This window comes from Prionailurus viverrinus, chromosome B1, assembly GCF_022837055.1.
Source record: "Prionailurus viverrinus isolate Anna chromosome B1, UM_Priviv_1.0, whole genome shotgun sequence".
In the NCBI taxonomy this organism is placed as follows: Eukaryota; Metazoa; Chordata; class Mammalia; order Carnivora; family Felidae; genus Prionailurus; species Prionailurus viverrinus.
In genome coordinates, this window is record NC_062564.1 from 160,958,007 (window position 1) to 160,973,421 (window position 15,415).

The window sequence follows — 15,415 nt, forward strand, 5'->3', positions numbered from 1 at the left end:
AGTTACCATTTAATAGCTTACATTGCTTAAATTTTTATTAAGAATTTCCTAAAGCTTTACAGGACAATTGTTGAACTTAGATGAATTATTTTTGCCTTTCTCATCCTTCAGGTTTGGCAGTTCTCTACCAGTGAACCAATCTTTTCATCCCCATGTACCTCAGCATCAGAGCAAGAAATATTTTTTGGTTCCCATGATTGCTTTATCTACTGTTGTAATATGAAAGGTCACCTCCAGTGGAAATTTGAAACTACTTCCCAGGTGTATGCGACACCGTTTGCTTTCTGTTACCAAGATTGTAGCAATGAAATGTTGCTGGCAGCAGCATCTACTGATGGGAAACTGTGGATCTTGGAATCTAAGAGTGGACGATTGCAAAGTGTGTATGAACTTCCTGGACAAGTCTTTTCTTCTCCTGTGGTCTGGGAATCAATGCTTCTTATTGGATGTAGAAATAATTATGTTTATTGTCTGGATTTGTTGGGTGGACATCAAATATAATCAAGTACAGTCCTTATTCGATTATCTGAGATATCTGAAAATATTTTATCGTTACAGAACATTTGGATTAGTCTTATTTTATACTAAAGATTATTTTTGCTTAAGAAACTTGTCTATGATACTTTATTGGAGAATGATCATATTTAACTTCCTATAGCAGAACAAATGCTTTTAAAAGGAATTACAGAACAAAAACATCAATTTATTTAGTAGCACTCTTTGAATTAGGCTATGGATATTTTACTTTGGGCTTTTTTCTTTTTTTTATAGACTTCTGTGAAAAAGAAGATCAGAGTTTACTTGGTGGGTTAAACACTCAGTCCATGATGTAATACACCATTTACTTATTTACAGTGAGATCTATTAACGAAAGGTTTTCAGAGGTAGGATGTTTTTTATCAAATTAGGTTCCTTATTTAGTATGTTTAAGTGAACAAAATACCAGTATTGAACTATATCTATGTATATATTTATCTCTTCCTATAATATTTCCTTTGATTTATCCTCTTTTTTTTTCCATTTTTGATATACAAATCTTGATGAATATTTTTGTGTCTGTATTTCTCAATTTATTAGATTTTGTGATTGTATGTCCTTTTTTCACTGGCTTGGAGGTAGGAAACACAACAAAAACCAGGAAAGAAAAAACTCTATGTACTTTTAAGTGTCCTGATTCTCTTAATGTGTATGGTTTGGGGCTGGACCTGCTTCTCCAGTGCCATAGTCCTTTGCTTATACCTGCATTTGCTTGGTATGAAGTTGCCCCCGGTGAATTATAGCTCCTCCTGGGAGCCAGGCCCTGTATGCAGTCTCCTCTTGCACCTGGGCTTGGTCCATGATTTGCTTTAACCAACAGAATGCAGTGGAGGTGACACTAATGTCACTTCTGAGCCCAAGATTCAAGAAGGGCTGGGCACTTCTGCTCTCATGGGATCCCAGAGCTGCCACATGAGAAGTCTGGCAGCTAGACGGAGAGGCCATGTTGTGAGGGAATGGCCCTGACGTTTACTAAGAAAACCAAGGAAGCCAGAGAACCAAGGACAGGTGAAGTCCCACACATGTGGCCCCCAGCATTCCAGCCAGCCCCCAGCTATTCAGGCCATTCTGGTGCCAGACATTTAATTTCTCACCCATAGAATCCTGAGAAATAATAAAATGGCAGTTGTTTTAAGCCACTAAGTTTTAGGGTAGTATGTTAGAGTAGGGAGTTTTAGGTGGTAGCAGCAGGGATCACTGGAGCAGAAGTTATGTCATCTTCTTTTCCATGTCACTTAAATTACTCAGATGAAAAAATGTCTCAATTTTCCTTGAAATTTCACGATATAATAGCTCAGGTAATAAAGCAGCTTTTTTTTTTTTTTTTTTTTTTTTTTTTTTTTTGCTATGGTACTATGAATTTAGCCACTAGTGGTAGTAATAATAATAACTATTTAGGGCATATTACATCCCAGACACTTGTGCTCAGGCACTTAAAGTAACAAAAATGTATCCTGTTGTTCACCTTCCCTTTTCTACAGTCAACTGTGGTATCATTTAACTGGTCCATTTATTCGTCAGTAAAGTCTCAAATATCAGACATGCCAGAGTCCTTGGCTGCAAGCTATAGAAGTCAACTTAGGCTATTTTAAGCAGAAAAGAATTTTTAAAAAGAATATTGAATAGCTTGGAGAATTGCAACAAGGGCTAGAGCTATACAGCCAGGAATAATGAATGCCTGAAATCAGCATGACTGTGGCCTGGAGAAGACACAGCTGCTGTTCTTGAACCTCTAAATGCTCAGACCACTAATGCTAGATAGACAGTTACCCACCACCATCAGACTTCCTCATTGATTTCAACTGGGAGACAAATTCAGAGTCTCTTCCAATTTTAAGTGAAACAGGTTCCATGCCCCTGATAGAGTATAGGAAAGCACATATCGGGCATTTCATCTTTGGTGGTGGGAGGTGAGTGCAAGACCCATGAGTTGGGAGATTTCCCCAAACCTAGAGTGGGGATTGAGGTACAGACTGGTCAAAAAGAACAACATCTCTTCTGCCAAGTTTAAATCAGTGCTTCTTAAATCTTTTTTTTTTTTTTTTTTTTTTTTTGAGAGTGAGAGACATAGAGGGAGACAGAATCTCACAAGGGACAGAGAGAGTGCGGAGCCCAAAGTGGGGTTCAAACTCAGGAACCATGAGATCATGACCTGAGCCAAAGTCGGATGCTTAACCAACTGTACCACCCAGATGCCCCCAGTGCTTCTTAAATCTTAATGTATTAACCACCTGAAGCTCTTGTTAGAGTGAAATGCACGTTAACAGTTGAGAGGGCTGAAAGTGTGTTTTGCTGGGCCATAATGGAACCTGAGGCAAAAAGAAAAATCAGCAATACTGATCCTGTCTTTATTTAAAATTTTGATAATTGTTCATGTTGGAATTTGTATGAATTTTTATTTTATTAAGTAATCTCTAGGCCCAGTGTAGGGCTTGAGCCTACAACCCTGAGATCAAGAGTCACATGTTCTACCGACTGAGCCAGCCAGGTGCCCCAAGTACTAATATATATTATATATAGTACCTCTATATATAATATACATTATATATAGTACCTATATATAATATACATTATATATAGTACCTATATATAATATACATTATATGTAACATATAATGTATATATTGTGTATATATATAATGCATATATTTGTATATAATTGTATATATAATGTATATTATATATATATACATACATACTATATATACTATATATATAATACTGTATGAAAATAGTATTTTTCTTGATTACATAGTTTGTGGCACCCAAGATGAATGCTTCACATCACTCACTTGGCCCTAGTGCAGGCCTGTGAGTCAGTAGGTCTGGCCTGGGACCCTAAGCTGCCTTTCACAAGGTCTCAGCTCTCTCAGCTCCAGCCACTGTTGCTGTTCTGGGGCCCATGTGTTGTGTAAGGAGGCTGTAGGATTGTTTTGTCTGGGATGCAGATCATTCAATTCCAATTTAGGACGGAGATAAACATTTTATTTGCCCCTACTCATTACTTATCTCTAAAACACCTAGTAAAAAATATAAGGTAGCACATAAAATGCCTTGAAATTTCTCTTTCTCAACAAAAGCTATATGAGCTTGCTTATAGTCATTGAAAATAGTAAAAACTTCAACTTGAAAAGGAAATTCCATCAGTGCTGAAGATCTTGTATGTATTTTTTATTGAAAGATCTCTTTCCTTCAATAATGGACATTTTACATTAAAACTTTATACAACCAAAAATCTCAAAATAATATTAAAATCACACTAAGATATTTTTCATTGTTGTCTCTACTTAATTTTATTATTGGTTAAAAATATTGCAAGACACTGTAACTAATGTTTCTGCTTTAAAATAAGCAATTAAACTAAATGTCACAAGAAGAGACAATGAATACATACTATAATTTGCTGATAACTGGCTAAAATGATAATAGTAATTAATGTGTAAGAAACAATTGCACTTGAAAAATTAAAAAAGTAAACAAAAACTCTCTATATATGTTTATGAACAGAGTTAATCTGTTAACCTTGCCAAGAGAAGTATGTGTTTCAAGTTTAAAAAAAAATTTAACATAGCAATCATTGATTTAAAAAAAAAATGTTTTTGTTTTGAATTTCCCCCATAGTTTATCAGAAAAGACTGCAGCACAACTAAAGCAAAATAACACTTCATTGGTATTTAGTGCAATTTGGAGTCATTTTACATGAAATATTAAACATGTACCCTTCAGGAAGTGGTTGAAAGTAAGTGCTCTGACTGTCCCTTTCCCCAGTGTACTCTTAACTTCTAAAGACTTTCATAGGAGCTTTGTGACTAAGGCGTTTCTCCTATGTGGTATGTGAGCCAGTAGAGAGTTGACTCTTCTAAGTATTCTTCTTCAGTGATCTGATTTCTTCCCCCTGTTCTCCACCCTTACTGTGGTATTATCCAAAGCTGGCAGGATGAAAGACAAAGTTTGGAAGAATTACTGTAGCACTAGAATACCAGGGCTCTAGGTGGAAAGACTGCCATTCAAAAGGGTGTTATGTTAGTAATGAAATCACTGAAAACTAACAAATGCCTACATGTTTGATTTAGAAATTAACATCAGTGTGGAAAACATGCATTGGAATATTAATTGCTTCCCGCAGGAATAAAAAAAATTCAAGTTACACTGATTCTTAACAGTCTGATCCAGTATATATAATATTAAATCCGACTTGCAAGAGTACAACTATCCGCTTGACCACACTTGCCAGTTGCTACCATGAGGTTGAGCCATCATTTCCAGAAGATGCCTTCTATATGGTAAATGACAGAATAATAACAGCACATTGCATGTTGAGGGAGCTCAGCATGATGGATACTGATAAAATGTTTTTGTAGGAGAGGAAAAAGGAATGTGATTCCCCTTGCACTGAGTGAAGGATGTGTACTTGTATTGTGGAGTCAGAATCTTAAAAGTTGAATATGCTGGCACCATGAAATAGAAAGTGTGGGTTTGCTGGTATGTCTATGCTTCATGCTTGCCATGTCCCTTCTTTGGACCACATGTGTGGAGCAACAAGGCCACTTTAGACTCTGAGATGTTTTTTAAAGGTATCAAGGTGAATGCTCAAAATTATAAATGCTCTTGAACATTTGACTCTATGAATCATTCAATTACAGTAAAGAAAGAAACTTTCCATAGGAAGTCCTTAGTACAAAGGCTCCAAATCTTGGCTTCCTGTCAATTTTCCCTAAAGACCTAAGGGAATATTCAGAGACATGTAATGTCAGTAGCCTCTCCTATCTTGTAATAAATGGCTGGTTTGGGGGATGGGTTATTTTTCCTCTCTCACTTTTGCTTCTTGGGGTGAAATGAGCCTCCCTTTCAGAGTTTTAAAAGCTAGATTACACTGGAAGCAGTTTATCCCAAGGTTCTCAACCTCTGGGATGTATCAGAATTCGTCTGAAGAGTTTTGCCAGAATAGACAGTCCTGGCCCATCCTCAAAGGATCTAATTTGGTAGGTAGGACTGGGATGGAGCCAGGACATCTTAAGTACCACTGCACTAGATGGGGATTCTCAGAGACGGAAAGAGAATATGTTGCTTCCTTTCTTCATGATGGTAAATAAAAATGTTGCCTAGGAGCCAACTGGGCCAAATGTTTAATATGTTCTTAAGGGAGTCCTGGTGTGGCAGGACCTGTAGAATAGCAGTGTGGTGGACATGTGCATGTTACAGTTTCAGACCAGGGAGAATTCAGAAAAGCAGACACGGAAAGAGGTGGCAGCCAGATTGTTACGATACCTAGTTACTCACTGCATTCAGGAGAATGGGCATTATTGTTTCTATCTATATGATACTTTCTTTCACCATTACCGTAGAAAAGGAAAGAAACCACCAAACAAATGGTAGGGTAAACTGGAGTAGAGAATCACAAACCATTACAAATATTGGCAAAAGGACATGTTGTTCTAAATGGTGTGTGGGTGTGTTACGTGTGGAGCGCTGTAGAATGGGCATGGTAGGCTCTCGTAAGAAGTTCTTAGTTTGGAGATTTTGCTTCGTGTGGTCCCTCGGATGGAAGAATGAGGAGGAGCTCAAGGCACCAGGACCTAGGATTGTGCAAATACACTCTTTACAAGGAACGCCACCAGTTCCGTTTCTAAACAATTATTTTAGAGCCTATAAAACATGCTGCTTTTCCCTAGCTTGGTTTCTTTACCTCATATAAAAAATAAATAACAAGGACAAGAGAAGAGCCAATAACTGGCAACAGGAGTGGGTTAAGAGTCACTCTACTTAATGATCTGTGGACAGTCGCTCCAGGCCTTGGCTTTCCTTTTGGCCAATGCCAGCCAAGCTGGTTCTGTTGACACGGGGGCAGCGTCTGGGGTTGAGAACCTCTTGGTGACTTCTTTGACCAGCGGTGCAGGGGGAGCTGAATCCGAAATCTCCACTGAATCGTGTTTAGAAGGAAACGAATAAGAATAAAAGTCAGAACCACATTTTGATGTATCAGAAGGGTAAGATTTCAGGGCCGGCCAACATGGCAGAAAAGTAGGGGGATCCATACTTCCCATGTCTCTCAAACAGAGAGTCTAGAAGGAAAAGAGACAGGAGTCTAACAAGGAGACACTGGGACAACCTGATGGGCTGTAGGTGGGTGATTGTGAACTGGGGGAGATAAAACGGGCCGTGTAGGCATGGAGAGGAAGGATCCTCTTCTGCAGAGAGACAAAGGGAAGAGAAAGAGTGGCTGGGGAAGTGTAGGACTGTATCTAGACAAGAGAAAAACCTCCGACCAGGATGGAGAGGGATCCCATCTCTAACTCTGGGGCCTTCGTACTGGGGCCGGCTGCCCTGTTTGTGCACCTGGGGAGGAGGGGAGCCACCGCCGGGTTCGGGGGCAGGTCAGGGATGCAGTTCACAGTAGGAGAAAGCAGTCCTCTCCCTGAAGTACTGTGGCACAGGACAAAACCAGCTGGGACCCAGGGCTGGGGTGCATGGAGCGGGAGTTTAAATCCCAGCCAAGTACCAGGGCATGGAAGTTGGCAGAGCGAGACAGACCTCCTCATCTGTGCCCACAGCACAGCAAGGACGGCACAGTGATTTGGGACACCGGTCAGTGGAGAAGAGGCTGGGAGGTCGCCATTTTTCTCCCCACCACGACCAAGGTGGGGCCTCAGGGATGGGTCCCTGGGGCCCACAGTGGAGGTGGGACCCGCCTACACCAAACCACGCCCCTTCATGCCAGGTAACTGCATGTCTACTGGAGTGGGATAGATGCTGAGGAACCAGATGGCCCCCTCCTCCAGACTAGTGCTGCTGCATTGCCTGGATTAATTCTAGGACAATTCTTGTTATTTAGATATATTCTTCCTTCCTTTTCTCCTTATCTCTTCCCTCCTCTAGACTGGGTACTCTGGTTGTTGGTTTGTTTTAGCAGACATATTTAATCCATTCTCTTGATACATGTTCTACACCACCTCCTTTCCTTTCTCTCTCTGGAATAATCAAGCCTATAGTTTCTCTAGATAATTTTATCTTCATTTCTTTTTCTCTGCCTCCTCCTTTATTCTCCTTGCTCTCTCTCTGAATTAAGCTATTTAGTCTCTCTGCCTGGTCAATGTTTATTTTTTCCTTTACCCTGCCCCTGTCATTTCTCTCTTTGTATGTGCTCTTCCATCAGCACCACCTCCACCCTGTTCTTTACTTGTAGCTGGTGTTTCTGGTTTTTTGCTTTTTGATTGTTTTTGTTTGTTTGTTTCATTTGTGTGATTGCATGTTTTTCTTTCCTGTTTATCTGTTTTCCTTTCCACAGCTACTTCAAGGAACAAATCAAAGCACACCTGGTGGAGGGTCCAAAACATCACTACAAGTAGGGAAATAAAATAACCAAAGTTACAACAACAGAGAGCAAGTAACTCTCCAAAACACACCTCCTGAAGGGCCAGGCCCTGGACAGTGTATGACCTCCTCTTTAATAAAGCAGTGCTCACAGGTGCAGAGCACATAACAAGCTTTTAAAACCCACAAGGGATAGAAAACTAGCCAAAATGACGAAACGGAAGAATTCTCCTCAAATTCCAGGAAGGAGTGGCCACTAAAGAATTGATCAAAACAGATATAAGCAATATAAATGAACAAGAATTTAGAAAAATAGTCATAAGATCAATCACTGGGCTTGAAAAAGGCATAGAAGACAGCAGAGAATCTACTGATGCAGAGATCAAGGAACTAAAAAATAGTCATGATGAATTGAAAAATGCTATAAATGAGGTGCAAAATGGAAGCAGTCACAGCATGGATTGAAGAGGCAGAGGGGAGAAGAGGTGAATTAGAAGATAACATGGAAAAATAGGAAGCTAAGAGATTTAAAAAAAAAAGTCCAGGATCACCAGGGGAGAATTAGAGAACTAACTGATTCAATCAAATGGAACAATATCCATATCATAGGAGTTCCAGAAGAAGAAGAGAGAGAAAGAAAGGGGCTGAAGGTGTACTTGAACAAATCAGAGATGAGAACTTTTCCAATCCAGGGAACGAAACAGACCTTGAAATCCAAGAGGCACAGAGAACTCCCTTCAGACGTAACTTGAATCAATTTACTGCACGACATATCATAATGAAACTGGCAAAATATAAGGATAAAGAGAAAATTCTGAAAGCAGCTAGGGATAAACAGGTCTTAACATACAAAGGTAGACACATAAGGGTAGTAGCAGACCTATCTACTGGAACTTGGCAGACCAGAAAGGAATGGCAGGAGATCTTCAATGTGATGAACAGGAAAAATATGCAACCAGTAATCCTTTATCCAGCAAGCCTGTCATTCAGAATAGAAGGAGAGATAAAGGTCTTCCCAAACAAACAAAAACTGAAGGAATTCATCCATCATAACTAAACCAGCTCTACAAGAGATCCTAAGGGGGATTCTGTGAGTGAAATGTTACAAGGACCACAAAGTACCAGAGACATCACTACAACCATGAAACCTACAGATTAACACAGTGACTCTAAACCCCTATCTTTCAATAATAACACTGAATGTAAATGGACTAAATGCTCCAAAAGACAGAGGGTATCAGAATGGATTAAAAAATAAGACCCATTTTTTTCCTGTCTACAAGAGACCCATTTTAGACCTGAGGACACCTTCAGATTGAAAGTGAGGGGTTGAAGAACTATCTATCATGTACTGGAAGTCAAAAGAAAGCTGGAAAAGCCATAATTATTTCAGAAAAACTAGACTTTAAAGTCTGCAACAAGAGATGAAGAATGGCATTGTATAATAATTATGGGGTCTATCCAGCAGGAAGAGCTAACAATTACAAATATCTATGCACTGAATTCGGGAACACCCAAATACATAAAACAATCACAAACATAAGTAATCTTACTGGTAAGAATGTGTTAATTGTAGGGGACTTTAATACTGCACTTATAACAATGGACAGATCATCTAGACAGAAAATCAGTAAAGAAACAATGGCCCTGAATGAAACACTGGACCAGATGGACTTGACAGATATACTTAGAACTCTACATCCTGAAGCAGCAGAATATACTTTCTTCTTGAGTGCACATGGAACATTCTCCAAGCTAGATCACATTCTGGGTTACAAAACAGCCCTCAATAAATATAAAAAAATTGAGATCATACCATTCACACTTCCAGATCACAGTGCTATGAAAATTGAAATCAACCACAGGAAAAAGTCTGGAAAATCTCCAAAAGCATAGAGGTTAAATAACATCCTACTAAAGAACGAATGGGTCAACCAGGCAGTTAGAGAAAAAATACATGGAAACAAATGAAAATGAAACCACAACAATCCAAACCCTTTGGGATGCAGCAAAGGCAGTCCTAAGAGGAAAATGGCCTATCTCAAGAAACAAGAAAAATCCCAAATACAAAATCTAACTGCACACCTAAAGGAACTAGAAGCAGAACAGCAAAGACACCTCAAACCCAGCAGAAGAAGAGAAATAATAAAGATCAGAGCAGAAATAAACAATATAGAATCTAAAAAAACTGCAGAGCAGATCAATGAAACCAAGAGTTGGTTTTTTGAAAAAATAAAATTGATAAACCTCTAGCTAGGCTTCTCAAAAAGAAAAAGGAGATGACCCAAATAGATAAAATCATGAATGAAAATGGATGTATTACAACCAATGCCTCAGAAATACAAGCAATTTATCAAGGAATACTATGAAAAATTGTATGCCAGCAAACTGGACAAACGGGAAGAAATAGAAAATTTGAACAGACCCATAACTAGTGAAGAAACTGAATCAGTTATCAAAAATCTCCCAACAAATAAAGAGTCCTGGACCAGTTGGCTTCCCTGGGGAATTCTACCATACATTCAACACAGAGTTGATACCTATCCTCAAGCTGTTCCAAAAAATAGAAATGGAAGGAAAACTTCGGGACTCAACTCATTCTATGAAGCCAGCATTACTTTGATTCCCAAACCAGACAGAAACCCAGCAAAAAAAGAGAACTATAGGCCAATATCCCTGCTGAATATGGATGCAAAAATTCTCAACAATATACTAGCAAGTCAAATTCAACAGCATATAAAAAGAATTATTCACTATGATCAAGTGGAATTCATTCTTGGGCTGCAGGGCTGGTTCAATATTCGCAAATCAATCAATGTGATACATCACATTAATAGAAGAAAGGAAAAGAACCATATGATCCTGTCAATAGATGCAGAAAAAGCATTTGGCAAAATACAGCATCCTTTCTTAATAAAAACCGTCAAAGTCAAGATAGAAGGAACATACTTAAACATCATAAAAGCAATTTATGAAAAGCCCACAGCTAATATCATCCTCAATAGGGAAAAACTGAGAGCTTTCCCCCTGAGATCAGGAACATGACAGGGATGTCCACTCTCACTGCTGTTGTTTAACATAGTGTTGGAAGTGCTAGCATCAGCAATCAGACAACAAAAGGAAATCAAAGGCATCAGAATTGGCAAAGAAGAGGGTGCCTGGGTGGCTCAGTCAGTTAAATGTCCAACTCTGGCTCAGGTCATGATCTCATGGTCTGTGAGTTCAAGCCCTGTGTCGGGCTCTGTGCTGACAGCTCAGAGCCTGGAGCCTGCTTCAGATTCTGTGTCTCCTTCTCTTTCTGTCCCTTCCCCACTCACACTCTGTCTCTCTCCCTCTCTCAAAGATAAACATTAAAAAAAAGTTAAAAAGAAAAATTGGCAAAGAAGAAGTCAAACTGTCACTTTTTGCAGATGACATGATACTCTACATGGAAAACCCAATAGACTCCACCCAAAAGTCTGCTAGAAGGGATACATGAATTCAGCAAAATTGCAGGGTACAAAATCAATGTATCGAAATCTTGCATTTTTATATACCAATAATGAAGCAACAGAAAGAGAAATAAAGAAACTGATCCCATTTACAATTGCACCAAGAACCATAAAATACCTCGGAATAAACCTAACCAAAGATGTACAAGATCTGTATGCTGAAAACTATAGAAAGTTTATGAAGGAAATTGAAGAAGTCACAAAGAATTGGAAAAACATTCCATGCTCATGGATTGGAAGAATAAATATTATTAAAATGTTAATACTACCAAAAGCAATCTACACATTCAATGCAATCCCAATCAAAATTGCACCAGCATTCTTCTCAAAGCTAGAACAAACAATCCTAAAATTTGTATGGAACCACAAAGACCCTGAATAGCCAAAGTAATATTGAAGAAGAAAACCAAAGCGGGAGGCATCACAATCCCAGACTTTAGCCTCTTCTACAAAACTGTAATCATCAAGACTGTATGGTCATTGGCACAAAAACAGACAGACCAATGGAATAGAATAGGGAACCCAGAATTGGACCCACAAATGTATGGCCAACTAATCTTTGACAAAGCAGGAAAGAACATCCAGTGGAAAAAAGAAAGTCTCTTTAACAAATGGTGCTGGGAGATCTGGACAGCAACATGCAGAAGATTGAAACTAGACCACTTTCTTACAGCATACATAAAAATAAACTCCAAATGGATGAAAGACGACCTGAATGTGAGACAGGAAACCATCAAAACCCTAGAGGAGAAAGCAGGCAACAACCTCTTTGACCTCAGCTACAACAATTTCATGCTCGACCTGTCTCCAAAGACAAGGGAATTAAAACAAAGATGAACTATTGGGACCTCATCAAGATAAAAAGTTTCTGCACTGCAAAGGAAACAATAAACAAAACTAAAAGGCAACCAACGGAATGGGAAAAGATATTTGCAAATGACATATTGGATAAAGGGCTAGTATCTAAAATCTATACAGAATCACCATACTCCACACCTGAAAAACAAATGATCCAGTGAAGAAATGAAAGACACGAATAGACAGTTCTCCAAACAAGACATCTAGATGGCCAACAGACACATGAAATGATGCCCAACGTCACTCATCATCAGGGAAGTAAAAATCAAAGCCACGCTGAGATACTACCTCATGCCAGTCAGAGCAGCTAAAATGAACAAATCAGGAAAACACAGATGCTGGCGAGGATGTGGAGAAACGGGAACCCTCTTGCACTGCTAATGGATTCATGCAAACTGGTGCAGCCGCTCTGGAAAACAGTGTGGAGGTTCCTCAAAAAATTAAAAATAGAACTACCCTATGACCCAGCAATAGCACTGCTAGGAATTTAACCAAGGGATACAGGAGTGCTGATGTATAGGGGCACTTGTACCCCAATGTTTATAGCAGCACTTTCAACAATAGCCAAATTATGGAAAGAGCCTAAATGTCCATCAGCTGATGAATGGATAAAGAAACTGTGTTTATGTACACAATGGAATACTACGTGGCAATGAGAAAGAACGAAATCTAGCCATCTGAAGCAACATGGATGGAACTGGAGGGTATTATGCTAAGTGAAATAAGTCAGAGAAAGATACCATATGTTTTCACTCATACATGGATCTTGAGAAACTTAATAGAAGACCATGGGGGAGGGGAAGGGGGGAAAAGTTACAAACAGAGAGGGAGGGAGGCAAACCATAAGAGACTCTTAAAAACTGAGAATAAACTTAGGGTTGGTGGAGGAGAGAGGCAAGTGGGTGATGGGCATTGACAAGGGATGAGCTCATTGTTGGGATGAGCACTGGGTGTTGTATGGAAACCAATTTGACAATAAATTATATTAAAATAAAAGTAAAAGACTCAGAAAGGAAAACCCAGTGAAACACTGGGCATCTTTAGTGAGAACAATTAGGGGAAGAAAGTGGGTGATCATAACTGTTACATACAGAATTAGAATATGGTTGGTTTTAATTTCACAGTTTCTAGAAGCCTAAGTTTTTGTGCACAGCTCTGCCTACATGATAATAAGAAATAAAAGGTAAATGTTGTCATTCTAGCTATACAACCAGTCAATTCCAGGAAGAAAAAGATCAAACCAGCAGTTTGAACTTATCAAACTGGTGAGGTCAGAAGCTCCCCTCTGTACCAAGCTCTCGCTGGGGGCCTCCACTCCCTACCGGCTCTCTAGACTTTCAGGCTGGCCTCACAATTCCAACACTTGTTTTATCAGATCTTAGAGACCTCCTAAGGTGAGGGATCTTGGCTTCTCTCTGAGTCCTATTTACTGCCCATGGCGATGGCCTACACAGAATGAGAACTCTACAAATACTGACTGAAAAGACGAATACAAAAATAAAGGTTTGCTTTATTAAGCTGTAGCCACTCTGAACTGCATTAACTCTTTAGAGCGTCCAAGAAGTCTGTCAGAGAAAGGTATGTGATCTCTGACTCTGGAACTTTATTTTGAAAGAATGATCTTGGTGGCACACCCGTTTGTTTAGAACCTTCAATTCTTGGGTGTCAGATCAAATGAAATTATGCCCATGGAGGTTATTGAGAAATTATACGGTGCTCCAAAGTGGTTTTCAAATATAAAGGCTTTTTCTCTCCTCACCAAAATATTAAGTATAGCGTTAGTGGTTGAGACCTCTTTCCATTTCCATACCCAAGCTGGCAGGTAACAAAGGCATTACAAAGTCTAGATCTGGGGGGTGGGTGCCCTCTAGGGAACAGGGTTGCTCAGAAGGGAAAACAGGCCCTGTTAACCTCTGGGAGGAAGCTTGTTCCCATTCATATCCCTCCTTCAAGTGATTTGTAACAAGGTAACAGTTGGAAACATGACCAATCATTTTAATAGAATAAAGAATTTTTTTTAATGTGTGTCTTTTATATGTCATGAATAGGAAACCCTGCTGTTAATTAATGTGGTCAGAAACTTGCTATCTGAATCCCCATCAGTGAGCAGAGACCTTCCCACTTTGCCTGGAGTATCTGAGCCCCGTGGGTCACTGATTCAGAGAAGCAGCTTCCAGTTCCAGCTAGGTGCAGAGCCCCAAGCAGGGGTTTTAAGATTTAGCCTCCACAAATTTAAGTTTATTGTGTCAAAGGAAACTGGACCCTGAGTGCACTTTTCAGCTCAGGTTTGATGTGAACCCCTTTACATACAACCCTGTGCTGCTCTGAGCCCGTCAAAACCCCACATCGCTTAAATTTTACCTAAACTTCACCCTTTTCCCCCCAAATCCTCTGATAATCTTGCCTCTTCCTTTCTTTAGGTGGTTCTTCTGGTACATGGTCTCCCTTACAGGAGAGCAAGTTAGCAAACCTCATTTTGTTGGGGCTACAGGCAGCGGGGTGTCGGAGCGGGAGGGCTTGTTTGATGTCCAGGAATTTAGGGAGCCAGGTGACACCACACTGGTAGCCTGGAACTGGCTGCAGTGGGAGGATTTACCCCACGAAAACTCAAATGCTAAAATCAGAGGTCTCCCCAGTCCCTGAAGGGTGACCGTTAACCATTTACCACCATACCACTGGTGGTGGGGAGCTGCTGGTGGTCTTTACCAGAAGTGCTTTCTCAAAGCTGACCTCTGGGGCTGTGAAGAGCCTCGCACGCTGTGCCCGTTCCCAAACTCAAGGATGTAAAGTGGCTGTGAGAAGACAAGCCTGTCACCGCAGTTACACGGAATCCGACCTGCTCTCCCTACCTGTCACAGATGTGGGAAGAGTGTTGGCCTTTTTCAGCTGTTCCCTGCGCTCAAGCCTGGACGCTGCGGTCTCCGGCTTCTTCTCCTCCAGCTGTGGGCTGTGCTTGTGCAAGGAGCCTGCTCTGCTGATACTGCTGCTTCCAGGCTGCAGGATGACACCGACCTGGGTGGGCAGAGAGTCAGGGCAAGTGTGTGTTCAACCTCAGGACACGGAAAGACTGACCGTGCAAGGCCTTGGGGGGTCTTCTGCCTGCCAGCCCCCAACCTCTGCCTCTGAAGGAGAAACGGGACTGCACTTGGGAGCAATGCGTGGCCAACCATGATGCCAGCCATGGAGCAGCTCAAGACAAAGGTCCCAAAAGAGGGAAA

General features: G+C 40.3%; 2 protein-coding genes across 9 annotated transcripts in view; one reads left to right on the forward strand and one right to left on the reverse strand.

The window, feature by feature from the left end:
• The window catches only part of AASDH (aminoadipate-semialdehyde dehydrogenase), a 51,573-nt gene extending 48,642 nt beyond the window's left edge, over positions 1 to 2,931 (forward strand). For 2 of the 3 annotated variants that reach the window (XM_047854993.1, XM_047854994.1), the window contains exon 15: positions 112 to 609. In XM_047854993.1, the coding sequence (XP_047710949.1) occupies positions 112 to 501 (390 nt within the window). In that variant the 3' untranslated portion in view covers positions 502 to 609. Of the gene's footprint in view, positions 1 to 111; positions 610 to 771 lie in introns of those variants that run through there. The other variant, XM_047854995.1, reaches the window with a different exon arrangement.
• A 3,349-nt stretch (positions 2,932 to 6,280) lies between these two features.
• CRACD (capping protein inhibiting regulator of actin dynamics) overlaps positions 6,281 to 15,415 on the reverse strand; it is a 140,172-nt gene continuing 131,037 nt past the window's right edge. For all 6 annotated transcript variants that reach the window (XM_047856982.1, XM_047856977.1, XM_047856981.1 and 3 more), the window contains 2 exons: positions 15,047 to 15,209; positions 6,281 to 6,457 (listed from right to left, as the gene is read on the reverse strand). In XM_047856982.1, the coding sequence (XP_047712938.1) occupies positions 6,297 to 6,457; positions 15,047 to 15,209 (324 nt within the window). In that variant the 3' untranslated portion in view covers positions 6,281 to 6,296. The remainder of the gene's footprint in view (positions 6,458 to 15,046; positions 15,210 to 15,415) is intronic.